Genomic DNA, 15,395 nt, shown 5'->3' with positions numbered 1-15,395 from the left:
AGTTCTCTCTGAATTAACACTTTGAGTCATAAATTATTGTGCCAAGTAACTTTTATAACAATATGGTATTTCATGGTTTTTGATCAGATTTCGGAAATTCAAGATGGTGGATGTAATACGGTGGACGAAAATTTCAAATTTGATCAAATACGATAAAAAAAAAACTATGCAGAGATTATTGATATCGTTTCTAACAATAATAATTAACAGTGTATCGCAATAATTACTCTCGAGTGTTAAAAACCTTAAAAATATCAGAAAACCACCAGAGAAATATGTTGCAAAGTTTTCTGAATACACAAAAAATGTAAATAAAATAAGTAATAAGAATACTTACCACCATGTATGACTCAAAGAAAAGATTTGAGATGTTTTTGTCGTATTACACTTGCAGCTTTTTTGGGTGATGTATAATTGCGCGAGAGCCATGTATGAAACCATGTCTAAATATATATGATATACGTGCCGCTTTTCGATTACAGTTTACACACCCCGAGCTGTGAAACCCGGTATTTTCATTGTTTGGCCGTTCCCACTTTAGCTCTTCCCGATAATCTTGATCCCCCGAAATGAGAACGCTGCGCCCGCTGAAATGAGGTATTCATAAATTTTCCCCCGCGATAGATTTGCATACCTGAAGGTGGGACGTAATCCTTGTCCGGTTGGTGGAAATTGAAATTTACTCGTTATATTCTCTATGGAAATTGAGACGGTCGCTTGTGACCTTTGATCCGGTAACTTGAACCCGACATTTCCCGAGGATTATCCTGGATTTTGCAAGACTCGACCAAATTACTCAGACATATTCTTCCAAGGCTTACGATCAACCGAACTGCGTCACTCAAAGATCTGATTGAAGAAAAATTCTGTCTATTTTATAAGTGTATGATAAATAATTACAAATGATTACGAATAATCCAAGAATTTCTTCACGTCATTTGAAATTATTTTATAGAATTTCATGCCGACAGACAGGCAGGTGAAGGGGGGGGGGGGGGCAGATTTCAAGAGGTGTTAACCCGTCGACTCCACGCCTAACTAATTTCTGTACATTTATACGAATCTCGGAGGCAAATGCTGAAGTTTATCAATTCGGGTTACACCTGAAAGTTTAAATACTTTGAAATCCAATTCATGCTCAATTGAAACTTCTGAATTAATCCGGATCTTAAATAAACCGGGCATTCTCTCAAGTATACAGTCTGTGCATTAAACTCCATTCTACATTTTATACTCCTCTATGTCTCTCTCTCTCTCTCTCTATTTCTGTCTGTTCGACTGTTCTTCCGTCTTAATTTATATTATTTATTCCTTCTTCTCCTTTATGCGAATCACAACGAATTACGGAACGCGGATGTAAATCGATTTATCCTGCGGATGATATTCACAAATAACTAATTGTGATTGATTTCTGTTTCAGCGACGGCAGTGTGGCCACGACAAGAAGCTCCTTGTCCGATTTCGGAGGACTTCTGCATGAACGGTGGAACCTGCTTGTTCTTTGAGACCGTCGGTGAACCAGCCTGCAGGTGAGCGACGAACCCTTGTTTCTAGCTTTTTTCCTCCCTTTGTTTTTCACCCGAAAATGAGGAATTCCCAGCTCGCGAGGAGTCAAGGAAGAGCCGATTTAGCGACACAGCAGAGTAAGAAAAGAGAGCGGTTTTTGGCCGAAGAAAAGGCGAAGAATCTCGTTCGCCCCGCTACGGAAAAAAAGGATCGCGTTTGACGTAGATCCAAAATTTTCTTTAACTCGACTGAGACTTTTTTGCGGATGACAAAAATAGGAACGTACCTAATCTGCGTTCTCTGCTTTATTAGAGAAAAACATTGATACGTTGATTCAAGGAGGCTGGTTGGTCAGAAATTCATATTTTCCGTCAAACGTATTACGACATAATCGTACGTTGTGTATTGGCCAAATTACTGTATTCGTATAACCTATGAAGGATCTCTTTCAAAAGTACGGAAATGGAAAATACTGGACTTAGAAACGGAAGTTTTGACATCGATACTTGGTTTAAAATCGCTTTCACAAGAATACTATTTTCTACAAATTATGTATTTAACAATATACCTCCCATGGTAAACAAAAAAATTTATTCGAGTGAATAAAATCAGGCAACGTAGAATGAAGTAGGACGAATCAGGTAGATTTATATATAATTTGAACGTTTTTTGCATACGTCCGTACAAGTAAATCAAATTTTTTTATCAATCACTATATCAGGACATAAATGATGACAGAATACATTTCTGGAAGAGTTTTATTCCGGCTTAAAATCACGCGTACATAACTTATAAACAATTTACAGTACATGAAGGTTAAAACGTGATATTAAATTAACTGATACTGATTAAATAAATTACAGTCAGATAATCTGTAAACGAAATTTTTCAATTTGTCCAAGTTTCCAAATCCCATGATCTTAAAAAATTTGTATGACTGTCATTTAGCTTTAGACAACACACGTCAGGATAAATATTGAACGTTCTACTTTGTCGATTCGCCAAACTTTTCTCTCGGTGCAGTTTTGCAGTCCATAGACTAGATACCCTAGCGGTCGCAACTTTGCGCAAACAAAATACGCAATAAAGAATCCTCCCGAGGGAGAAAAGAACAAAGAAAGGATACCGACTTTGGTTATACCAGCACGGTTTATTCTTGAAGCCCACCGGCATCCAGCGAAAGCTCAACCGTCCTTGGCTTAGGCGGTGAACGTTTTCCCCAATTTCCCAGAGATCTCGGTTGATTTATTTACAGAAAAGATTCTTACCCCCAAAAGAAAACAACGCCTTGGTTCGTATAAGGTTTATGCCCACCAATTCAGCATTCCTGTCGCATATTACACCCCGCGCTTTGCTTCAGCCGCTCACTCTCCAACTCCAACCCCCATTCTGCTCAAAACGGGTGATGTAAAAAGCATTTTGTCGTCGCTTTCAACCGTGGACTTAATTGTCGCCGTGGGTTGACTTTCGTTAAAAATCCCCGGTCTTCAAAGTCGACATCTTTTTAAGTAATTTGAAAACAACTGCACCGTTTCTGTTACAATTCTCAGCAGGTTTTATCATTTTGAATAGATACTTATATTAACCAGTTAATTTTCTTATTCAAGCTCGAGCATTTTACCATAACCGTGTTTGTTCTTGATTCCCAAAAGTCACTCACTGATCGCTTTTGTTGGAAAAACTCTTCAAACTCTCACAATTTCCGAATACAAATTCATAGCGACCAAGAAAATTCTGCAGAATTTATGTGATTGTGGGCTCGTTTTTGTTGACTTCCAGTTTCTCTGTTTGCAGAGAAAAAAGGAAGTTATTGTAAACACCCCGTGAATGACAAGTTGAGTTTTCACTAGATCTCCACGTCTTGAAGTTAGAGAGTCACCTCTAATCGTTTTCAGGTGGACGTCTGTGTTTGTGTGTGTGTACGCATGTGATCAATTCTTTTGTCCCATGATATCTAGAGAACGAATTTACAGATTTCAATAACTTTAGTCTCAATCATCGCCGTTTTTCCAAACTTAGATTCGATTGGACTTTGGCTTAGACCTGTTCGGTACTTTTTTAATTATTTAAATAGAATGGATTCGAATGAAAACTGGTAACGTGAAGTTTTTTTGGGTCACTGATCGCGAATCTAAGGTCAGATTTAGAAATTCAAAACATCGAATCCAATATTTTTGATTACTGATATCGAATCGAAAGTCAGACTTCCAAAATTTGTACTGATGGATTCATTATGGTGGTTCAAAACAAAAACAAATCAAAATATTTTCGTGTAATATTGTACCTAAGGGTTTTCAAATTGTTAATCACGAATCTAAATTTTCACTTCAAAATTTGAACTGAATACTGATATTTTTTTTCTGTGAACTTGGAACGTGCAGTGTGAAAACTTGAAGTTCAAGGACTCGCTCACGGCCAGCATAAAGACGCTTGTTTTCCGATGAATCATCATCAAATCGACCAATTTCCGAATCGATGTAAAATAAGGTCACTAAATCTTAATCATCTATTTTCGGTACTTTTGGTTCTACAATCGTGCTCATATCAAATTAAAAAAAGTGTAACTCTTTATTCACATACGGTTTTAATTGCATAGTTTTCACTGGTAAAAACGATTTCGTACTCTTGTTCTCTGCAAGAAATACGAGGTCCTTCGTAATGACATGAACGATCCTGTATCCACAAAAGCTCGAACGACTGTTTATTGGGGACTTTGGATCGAATTTAACTTCGGCTTTTGTTTTCAATTTCTTTTTCCACCTGCACCCTCGTTTCCCTGTTTGGAATTTGAAACGTGCGTTTTCGGAAATAATTCCATTATACCTTCATACGTTCACATTCTTAGAGGAACAAGAAATGGAGAATAAATAAAAAATATTTGTTATACCACATAACCAAAGCGCAAAAGGTATGCGAGTATACAGTAACGTAGCAACGCCCCTTCAATTTATCCTAAGCTGAGGCTGACGAGACTTGAAGATCTGGAAAAGGGCTGACAGATTTGCGAACCGAGAGCACTGCCGAGAGGATTTCGCTTTTGTGAAACACACAAGCGAAAAGGCTTGTCTCTGGATTTCGGGTAAAATTTCCCTCGCGTACACCGATCTTGGTATACAGCTTCCCTCTCTTCCTCCGGGATATCCGACCCAGTTCGCCGCCCGAATCCCCAGATATTTGATCGAGAATTAGGAGATTGCCTGGCACTGATCAATTGGCCAATCACACCGTGCAGGTTGGGGTTGAAAAGTCCTTTAATGTTACTTTGTTTTGGATTTTTCATATATTTACGTTCGGAATTTCGCTCTATCGTAACTTGAATTTTCGGAACTTTGTATCGTAAAAGTTTCATTTCTTTATGCTTCAAGTTTCCCCTGCACCAAATAATTCGGAATCACACGCTTTCGGAGCTTTTCAAATCTGGAACTTCAACCCTGCGTGCAGTTCGGGGATATATAATAAAATCCCTGATTATGGTGATTGAAAAAAGTTTACAGGAAACGTCCATTTGCCCAGCGTAGCGAAATCTGTACGCGTGATTAGCCGTCCTATCCGATTCTCCCTTAGGACCGATACGCATCGGCCAATCTAACTGACGAGTCACGGGCCTTCGGCCAATCACAATGCCAACCTCGGACCCAAACCTACCTTCGAGAGCTTCCGTCGAGCTTGATTTATGCTCCAGGGAGCCTCCGGCTGTCGAGCCGCTAACTGATCGCCCGCGATTTCTGCTCCTTCCTGCCTTACGCAGATCCCGTCCATCCGCGCCTGTCTTCTTCCCCCGCAGCGAGGCTAATCATCTTCAACTTATTTTCACCCTTGTTTCCACTTACGATTCTCCAGACAGTCTCTCTTGCCCGGCTTATGAACCGTCGAGTTTCCTGATGTATGGGGTTTAGGCATTGAATAGATTATTTAGATCGCGAGCATTTTACTTTGAATTTAAATTGAAATTCTCACCCCTCCGTTTATTATAGTGAGATGAATTTTCTTGTTCTTGTTACTTCCAAGTTCTTGTCTGTTTTCATTTCACACCATGACCGCAGATAATCTAGAATTTGTTACTATTCTTTTTCGTTGTGGCATCCCGTTTTATATTTTTTGCGACTATTCCGATAATGTGATGTTAACGTAAAAATATTAATTTGGCTGTAACAAAAAAAGTTGATTTTCCAGTAGCTTAATTGTTTGAAATTTTTCTCACAATCAGTGTGAGTCAAGCACACGAAAAATTATATCAAGTTTTCTGAATGCTAATCTTATCCGAAATAAAACCCTTAGCATCCGGCTTTTGTTATTTCAATGAAATCGAATTCAACAAACGATCCGATTTCGTAATTGAAAGGAAATTTAAAAACTGATCAATTTTACAAATTCTTGGATGTCTCCTGCAATTAAAGTCTTCTAACGATAAATTTCTAAGACTTGACATTACAAAGGTCTGAAATCCGAATAACCGTAGCGTTTCTATAAAAAATCAATGTTTAAATTTTACCGTTTCTACTACTTTTCATTGAAAGTCGATGTTCTTCCATCAAATTCTATTTCGATAACTTAGACCGACGTTTTTTTTTTCTAACGATCAATTAGTGTTTCTCCTTGCTAGGTAGATAACGTTATCAAAGAAATAGAACATTCGGCGAAACTTGGCGTAGGAATCACTGAAAAATTTAAAGGATTTGGTAACCGATTTCCAAATTGCAAAAATTCGCTACACAAATTTAGCGGGCGATACCGTGAAGGGATTTCCCCTGCAGATCCTGCAGGGGATGAAAATAAAAGTTCCCAAGGGAGAAACATCGCGTGTGAGAGGCTGACAAGGGGTGACCGTCCTGGTCACACTGTCCAACCGGGCGATGCTGACCGATGACGAGGGTTTATTGGCTTTATCGGAAAATAAGGTCACCCGAAAAAGGCTCTGGCACTTCCCTACCTTGCGAGCAAACGCCTATTTCCTCTGAAAACTTTTTGGGAGGTCTCCTCGTTTCGACTACCTCATCGTATAATTATAAACGAAATAATGGATGCGTATCGTTCTTACTTATGCACAACGGTTAAGAGTTGGAGATACTGAAACTTTCGTTTCTTATTCCTCAAATTCAGCGTTATAAAAGAATTTTCGAAAATTGCAGGGTATGAAGTGTGATAAATAGTTTTATAGCTTACGTATTGAAAAAATTTTCTGTACGATCGAGAAATTTTAGTGACAGAATAATTTCACCTCACGGCCATTTTAATTACATAACGATTTTAACATCGTGCACGTACATTCTGACATTAAACGCCACAAACCGGAATTTTTTTTATACAAGATCAACTGTTTTTATTACACGTAAAAAATTAATGTAAATGATACGGATCCTGGGAATCTGCAACTAACAACGATTCATTGGTCATCTATTATCGAGTAATTATGGTTAGAAAACGTTATCAAGTAACCTGTTACTAAATATTTCATATGAACGAAGCAAACTGATGAAAGCTTTTCTTTTTTACTGTCAGAGTTCCCAGAATAATTGAAAATTAGCAATAACAAATCGACCAACACCACTTTACGAATAAACTCAACCCTTTGTTAATGTTAAAAATGAAAAAAATTTCTGTCGTGGATGGAAGAGTTTCAACTTTTTCAAACAACAATTACAACCTGCCTGGGAGAATCTGTATAATAATTTTCGTCATAAATCAAAGTGAAAACTCGTACCAGTTCCGCGTAAGAGAAGCAAATGTTGCAACTTCTCCAGAAGTCTGAAAGAACGGCATCTTTTTTATTTATTCACTGTTATCACCATCATTCCGGTGAAAATATTCTTCCCCCTCTCTCTCTCTCTCTCTCTCATTCTCTCCCCGGTTTTTCTTATCCTCTTCTTCTTTCCCCATTTTGCCCATTGTTGTATAGTATCGGCCAAAAAGTATGTTCAAATGTAAACTTTTCTGGACCTTCTCACCAGCGAGAAAACCGTAAATTTTCCCCCATCCCCGACTCATTTGTTCACTTTTGCCACCCCAACTTTATCTTTATCTTCCCTGGCTCTTATTCGACGGAAATAAATGTCAAAATGTACACGAAACCGGAACTGGAACCGGATCAATTGTTAAGGAGTACCTAATATACGCGTCAATTTGCAGGAGACGCTCTTCTTTTTTACTTTTTAATCGTGGAAAATTTACCCCGCACAACCCTTTAGGCCAAGCGGTATTTTTATCCGTCCAAAGTATCCGAACGTGTCGCGGCTGACTTTGCGATTTGTAGTTGTCACTCAGCCATGGACAGATATCCGAACGCGGCTTCTTGTTAAATCGCATTTGATAGATATCCGCCTCCTGACGCAAATGGCTTCTTGGATTGGTTTTCACTCAAAAGCGAAACGGGTTCGCTTCGATCGAAAGGATCGGTCCGGTATCACCCCGGAATTTTAACTCGACTCAATTCGCACGACCTTTGGACAGATATCACGATTCTCATCTCCGAATCCTGAGAAGGCATCTGAACGAACGCTGTTACAGACACGATTCTGTATCTGCGACTAATAATAATAATAATAATAATAATAATAATAATAAGAATATGTGCATGAATATATTAATTTAGAGAACCATTCAGTTCAGGATTTATGAAACGTACAATCAGCGCGAAAGATCTTATTTTTACGAAGCTGTTGGCATGAGGATGACTTTGAGATTGAAATTTGTTGTTTGGAAATTTTTCCTTTGTAAGAGGATTATTTCATTGTCGGTTTCACATGTGTGGGAGGTGAGTTTGGAACTCTCGAAAAGCTTGGAAGAGCCCATCGGAATTTCGTCCGTTCAAAATCCCCGGAGCTCGTCTTCTTTGTGACAGCCTAATGACTGTGTCATACCGTTGAAACAGTTTCACGTTTCGTTGATATACTTTCTGCAAGTTTTTTTCGGTTCACGGTTTGAACTGTCATCGTAAGAGAATTATACCTAGGAATTATCGTTTCGCGCGACATCTGATTATTCACGAGTTCCCGTTAACCGGTGAATTAAATCCATTATTTATGCAAATGACGGAAAAACCTCAACTCCTTTACTTTGACGCGAGTGAATCATTTTCCTCGGATAGCCAGCAAGGACGAAACCCGCCGTCGCGTGATAACGGAATCAAATTTCTCATAAAATCGGTACAACGTTTTACGTATAATACGCAGGTTTGAGGTGAAGGACGTATGTCTTATAGAAAAAAACATAATAGGCTTGATAAATATTAAACCAGCTAATGTGCATATCGTCATGACATCATCAACGCTTTTTCAAAAAGAAAACCGTCAAGTCTGCTGAAAAAAATCTGTTCATCTTGACTCATCACCGTTTTTGGAGTTATGGAAAGCTACAAGCAAGCTCCAAAGTCTAACCAAAGTGATTTTTCGACAAATTCTATTGCAATTGAAAACAATATTCGAATTAATGTCGTTGGATTTGCAAAAACTTTTAGGATTGGGATGGGTACGTGCAAAAAACAGACTCTGACTTGGTACGATAAAATATATCTCGGCGGATGTATTGGGTCCAATAACAGAACGGCTGCATCGATCATTCGCAGCAATTAACTGCTGTCTAATTGTAATTATCTGATTTTAATTGCCAGCAGTGTAATTATCCGAATCAAGAAGGTAAGTACTTATTACAGGATTACGACCAGTAGCTTCTCATCGCCTATACGTGGGGTGAATTAACTTCCCCGTCCACTATATATCCGCCTGGTGATGATTCGTCTGGTGGTTGAAATTATTAAACACTAGACACAGTGAAGATGAATATCAAATCATTCTTGAACCGCTTTCAATCAATGAAGATGTCTCGATGTGGTAGAAGAGGTGCAATTTCTCATCTTGAAATAGCAACGACTCAAGAGCCCCAAGGCTTTGGCTCGTAGCATTTCTGACTACGATTATGTTACACAAACGTTTGACAAAAGCGTATCGAACTTGTTATTATCAAGTTATTTAAAATTTTGATTGATTCAGGTGATAATGAGTTTATAAATATATCTCTAGAAACCATACTTATATTGAAGGCATGGCCAAGTCAGTATTAGCCCGATTATCGAGGTCGAATTTATCCAAAGCACACACACACAAGCAGATCCTGGCTTCCTTAAGTTAGAATAAGCCTTTTTTCCCACGCTGAATTTCACGGGATGCAAAATCGCTTTACGACGGCCCCCAACCGAAGCGTGTAAGCAATCGAAAGAGATCCTGTCTGAGGTCCAATGTAGTAAATCATCATCAGACACAACTTTGATATTTGTTTATAATACAAAATCAATACTGATAAAGAAAGTGAAAAAATGGAGAGTCGAAACATCCGGCGAAGCTTGGTCCATCCAATTTGTAGTAGGTAGTGTAATTAATCTCTGGCTGTTGGTCCCGGTGCTCGGCAGGCAGCAGCCCCATGCTCGCCTGGTTCGCTGAGCCCTTCCGACCCCGTGGAAAACCACCCTCTGTATTATGCAGGATAAGCGGGCTGCTTCGCCTGGGAAGGGTAATGATTTATTTACCGGTGAAATTGATATAAGGTGACAGAGAGACGCAAAGAAAATTATACCGAATATAAGAAAGGCCGCGAAAAATGGAAGCGACGTGAGTTGGACAGTTTTCTTTTTGACATTTATACGTCGTCTTCTACTCCGAGGTAGGGGCTGTTGATTTTTTTATTCACGTTGCTTTCTCTCTTACTCTCCTTTCCCCCCCCTCTCGTGTATAATTTATAATTTAGCTACTTTATGCGGATTACGTGGTGAACGGATGGATGTACAAAATCATGCGAAGTTCATGACATTCGAAACCGCAGGGAACGAGTATAATGAACTGATGGAAATTTAGGCTGCAGATTTACGATGCTAGGGTGATTATTAATGCGTTAATTTCAATTTTATTCTGCATGTCAACGCATCTGGATCAATTTCTCGAATATGCAGACGATGGTCAAGAGATTTGTATGTACAGTCAAATCGACAATTTGTGGAAACGGATACCTACGTGACTGAACATAGATTTAAGAGCGCAACTAAGCCTCAAATTGAATCTACTCACGTCGAATTGAACATCGTTTAAAAAATCACCGTAAGTCAAGACAAAAAATGTTAATGCACTGAATTTCTGGAATGTGGTTGAAATAGAACAAACATACGATTCTTTGTATGATTCTGTTGACTGTGATGTTCGAGCCATTTAAGTCAGAAAAAGAAGAAACATCGTTTTAAAAACTTTTGTGTTTCTTAATTCGATCAATTTTTTTGTACAGCGTGTAAGACTGGTCAAAAAATCTATAGAATACAAATTTATCGAATGGCTGAAACATTCTTTACCAAAATTACCGTGAAATCTATCGGGAAATCCGAAGAATCATATTTGACGTTAAGAACACAATTTTCTTTAGGAAAGACGAGCTGAATATAGTTGATAAAACAACAAGTAGAATTTAATTGTAAAATTGACAGAAAATGTGGTCACTTCGTTGATTATTCAATCGTTTTTATACTATATATATACACTAACGAGTTTCACGATTTGCAGCTAACTTTAAGTTTAAAAAAAAAAAAAAAACTGCGACTCTAAAATATTGATTATTGGTTTAAAAATCGTGAAAAAAATCAAGAAAAAATCTTCTCATTTCGTATTAAAATAAAGCAAATTATCAATCTAATTCCCGGATGTTATTCAACCGTCGATGCAAAAGCGAGGAATAGCTTTACGTCTGTGTTTATTTGTCGCGGTAATTTCGGGCGTTATGCCTCGTATTATATATCGAAAATAATATCGTGACAGGGATAAACGGAACTTTTGCATAAATTTAAATTCATAGATTTATGATGAAAAAGTATTTCCTGCCAGCGCGTGTTTCACGAAACGTTGAATATTCTATTCATAGAGTTCCATGGGACTATACCGCCGTTTTCCCCCTCAATCGGGGATATAATATCGGCGTTTTAGTCGTTTTAACAAAAACGATTGACCTCAGCCGGAAACGGGCAGATTAATTGCGGCTTCGAATATCTAGAATTCCATCGCCTGACCACCTCGTTAAATTCACCCGTTCATGCTGTTCAAAAATCTGACCTCACGCACGCGACATTGGCTGTCTCCTTAACGCATTGATTCCTTTACATCCAATCGAATCGGAAAATAATTCATTTTTAGTACAGCCGAAGGTTTTAGTCAAACTTTCCATTCATTGCCAACAGATTAGTAATCGAAACCATTTTTTAGGACTTTACTGCCACTTCTAGAAATATCTGACTCGGCAGCTGACGCAAATTTTTACGGTCAGATGGGGATAGTTTTTCAGAACTTACGGAATCTAAAAATTATATTTCGGTTGCCTGTCTGCTGCTGCTGAGCGGTGAGTTTGACGGAAAACTCACGGGATTTCATGTCAGATGCCGATTTTGTCGTTAAGATGTCCGAATCGTAGGCGGAGTTCAGTTTCGGTTTTATAAACTTAAATTTCCGATTCTGCCACTCTTCGGCAAATTTTCAAATTCACGTTTTCTATATTTTAACATGTTACCTTATACTAACGCTTTCATATTCAGTTCTTGATGCTAAAATTTGAACAAAAAGTTAGTACATATTACGTTCAATCAACTAACAATTAATGAAAGGATCCACAAGAAACTTGTAGAATAGTATAACCGAAGAATGCGGTTCGATTCTACAGAAATCAGTTCCACAAAGCAAATGTTCCACATAATATGTTTTACAGACTTGTTTCTACGGAAATTTTTTTTTCACAGAATCGATCCTCCTCCCAACCTAATATAAGTAAATACTTAGAGTTTCGTTAGGGATAGAAAAAACATCGTAAGGATAAATTAAAGGTTGTGAAGGGATTCAGTATTCGAAGGTTTTAGGCAATTTTAAAATCGCAAACTTTATATGAAAACAGAAAATCTCAGTATATCCTAGTGATTCCGTGATCTGGTTTTTCTAAGCAATTCTATCGAATGAATTTTTCGAGTTCACTTTTTCACACGGGATTCAAATTGTTATAGAAACAGCCGCAACGAAATAAATAAATGCATAGTAACGGAATTCATTGGTACATTAAAGCATTATTTTTTCCGTGCGAATGACAATATTACATTACTATTCCAAGCGCTGGATTATTGCCAAGCCGATATTGTTCATATTGCGAGAAATGATATCAAAATTAGCGATACCGTATAGTGAATATAACAATCTTATGATTCAAGCCCATCAGCAAGACTGGCTATTTCGCATTCAGAAATTATCATCGGAACATTGAGCTACTATTTACAGGCCTATTGTTCAGAAATATTTTGCAGCAACTTTTACTCGACAAATTATCTCTCTACTATAAATTTCTGAACCTGTATAAAATTTCTTATTTGTTTAAATGAATACTTGCGTACGAAAAAAAAAAATTTTGTCATGTAGAAAAAAAGTCCATCGTTTAAGTGAAATGAATTAAAAAAAATTTATTTCTAGCGGTTACGTATTTCAAATTGGTGAAATCCATAAAGTTCATTGTTTTGCGAACCTGTCGGTAAAAATTTTTTTTTTTGGGAATTAATCTCGCTTGGTGAGAAATATATTCAACCGCGGTAAACATGTTTATTATTAATAAATATATTATACCAACCTATCGCGGCTCACGTGGTCTGCAAGGTGAGGCGATTAAACGATTATAAAATGAGATCCCTAAGCGTGTTAAATTTTTATCGATAGCATTTACTTCGACGACTAATCATTCACCCCGTGATTCCACCCCATCACGTAGTGAAAATATTTCCCACCCTTCACCACACTAGTTTTATAAATAAATTATTATTCACCTTTACTATTAATATTTATTATGAAAGTTCCACTGCAAAAATAGAATTTCCAACATTGTATGGAGTCGAAACTTCTCTCGGGAATGTAATACGATGCTTTTGGATAAGCACCGTAGTGTATTGGCTTGCCCATCGTCCTGTTTCCCAATTTAGGTAACAGCTGGCAAGGGATGATAAAGGGTGGGATTATTACTTGATATTTCCCGTGGACCGTTCTTTGTCATAAGTAATACACATTATTTTTTCATCGTTGCGTGAGCAAAAGCAAGAAATGTTCGATTTTTTTTTCTCATTATGTCATCATCGACCACGCCGAATATCAGTAGAGTGCAATGACAGGCAATCCAACGCACCACAGTGTTTACTAAAACAAAACCAAGCAGAAGACTATAAATATATATGGATCAACTATTGTTACATACGTTACGGATGCATAAGGCGTGCAGAAATTATAGCATCAGAGCTACAAAGTGAAATTGATGTGAATTAAGATGATGAATTTTAGTCAAAAAATCTTCACTCAGCATAAGGTTCAATTTAATTTGATTAATTGGCAATGAATGAACACTTTTTGGTCATTTTTCTTCAAGATAGTCGTATATCGAATGTTTATCCAGTTATTATATACCTAAACTACGGAAATTCAGTTGAAATTACAAAAGAAAAAAAAAATTGGTATATATTGAAAAATATTCTTCTGATTAAAATGAAAAATCGAACAAATGTATTAGATCTTCAGCGATTATGAAGAAATTCGAAATTAAATATCCATATGTAAGCTCCTGTTTATAACGTCAGAATTTTCGATTTTTATATTTTCATTAAAATAATCTTTCTTAGCTTGTGAATGTAATAATATCGTGCAATTATCTTAATAAAATCCACAAATCGTATCGATCTCTGGCCGACCAACGTGCTTGAAAAAGCTTAGTCAAAATTCTATTTTTGTTTAATAAAAACACCGCAATGCAACTGTGCTAGAATCGATAATGATCGAGCTTTTTTACGATCAGTTGGACATTCATGGGATAAGAAAACGTTTCCCATGTCAATAAGGTACAGATTAAATCACGCATAACTCGACTGAGATCAGCAAAAGCCTTCGAAGTTTTGTTTCATGTTTTTCCTTGCTCCACAGTTATTTATTTCTGTATGTATACGGGACATTCCACGTCAATTCAACTAGGGTCTGATGAAAAGTAATTTTTAATTTTGTTTTTAGTTCACAAGTTTGGATGCATCTTCAACAGCACAACAACAATCTGTAAATTTCAATTAAAATTCAAAATAACGAAAAAAGTTTTTTTATTTCAATTGAAATTTACAGATTGTTATCACATTCGAGAAGATATATTGAACCCTAGATCTTGAGAGAAAAAAAAGATTAAAATGACGGAGTAAAATTTTAAATTAGTTTAAATATTGATAAAAAATCACCATTTTGCCTGCCCACTTCAATTTTAACTGTCATATTTTTGGTTCTGGCCACAAAACTTTTCGAAAAAATTGCAATGCTTTTTAGAGCTGCAACTAGAGTATAAAAAATTGCAGAGAGTCAAATCCTGGTAGCTAATTGACGCGGAATGCCCTGTATAAAAGTATCCGTAAAGGATAGAGAATCGGCGGGAGTTCTTGTGGTTTTTAAGACGCCTTGTACGCCGAGCCGTCAGAAATCGGGGCAGACATGACGGTACCTCGATAGCCAGCCAAAACATTTGGGGTGATTTGAACGCGAGCCAAAAATCGAGCAGTTGGAAAAGTTACACCTGGCCGATGCAGACAAGCGCGTGGTTGTAGGATCAAGAATAAAGAAATTTATCTACCTCCAAATTGGTCCCCGAGACGCGTCGGTCTGCCCCTATGATTAAGAATTTAGGAATTTTTGGGTGGCTGCTTCGCTGATCGTCGACCCAATGACAGAATTACGCACTTATTGACGATGGATTTATGGTTGGAAATTTTTTCCACCTTGCTCATTCGCTCCTTGGCACGTCGTTGGCGATCACCTGCACGGTTATTACACACACGCGTCGAGAAAAGAAAAATTCAAATTACTTTTACCCACGCGAAT

At 37.4% G+C, this 15,395-nt stretch overlaps 1 protein-coding gene across 2 annotated transcripts in view; it reads left to right on the top strand.

The window, feature by feature from the left end:
* The window catches only part of LOC124416155 (protein vein), a 235,837-nt gene that overhangs the window by 169,239 nt on the left and 51,203 nt on the right, over window positions 1-15,395 (top strand). For both annotated transcript variants that reach the window (XM_046897077.1, XM_046897076.1), the window contains exon 4: window positions 1,421-1,529. In XM_046897077.1, the coding sequence (XP_046753033.1) occupies window positions 1,421-1,529 (109 nt within the window). The remainder of the gene's footprint in view (window positions 1-1,420; window positions 1,530-15,395) is intronic.

This window comes from Diprion similis, chromosome 2 (assembly GCF_021155765.1).
Source record: "Diprion similis isolate iyDipSimi1 chromosome 2, iyDipSimi1.1, whole genome shotgun sequence".
In the NCBI taxonomy this organism is placed as follows: Eukaryota; Metazoa; Arthropoda; class Insecta; order Hymenoptera; family Diprionidae; genus Diprion; species Diprion similis.
This window is presented reverse-complemented; position numbering and strand designations above follow the sequence as displayed.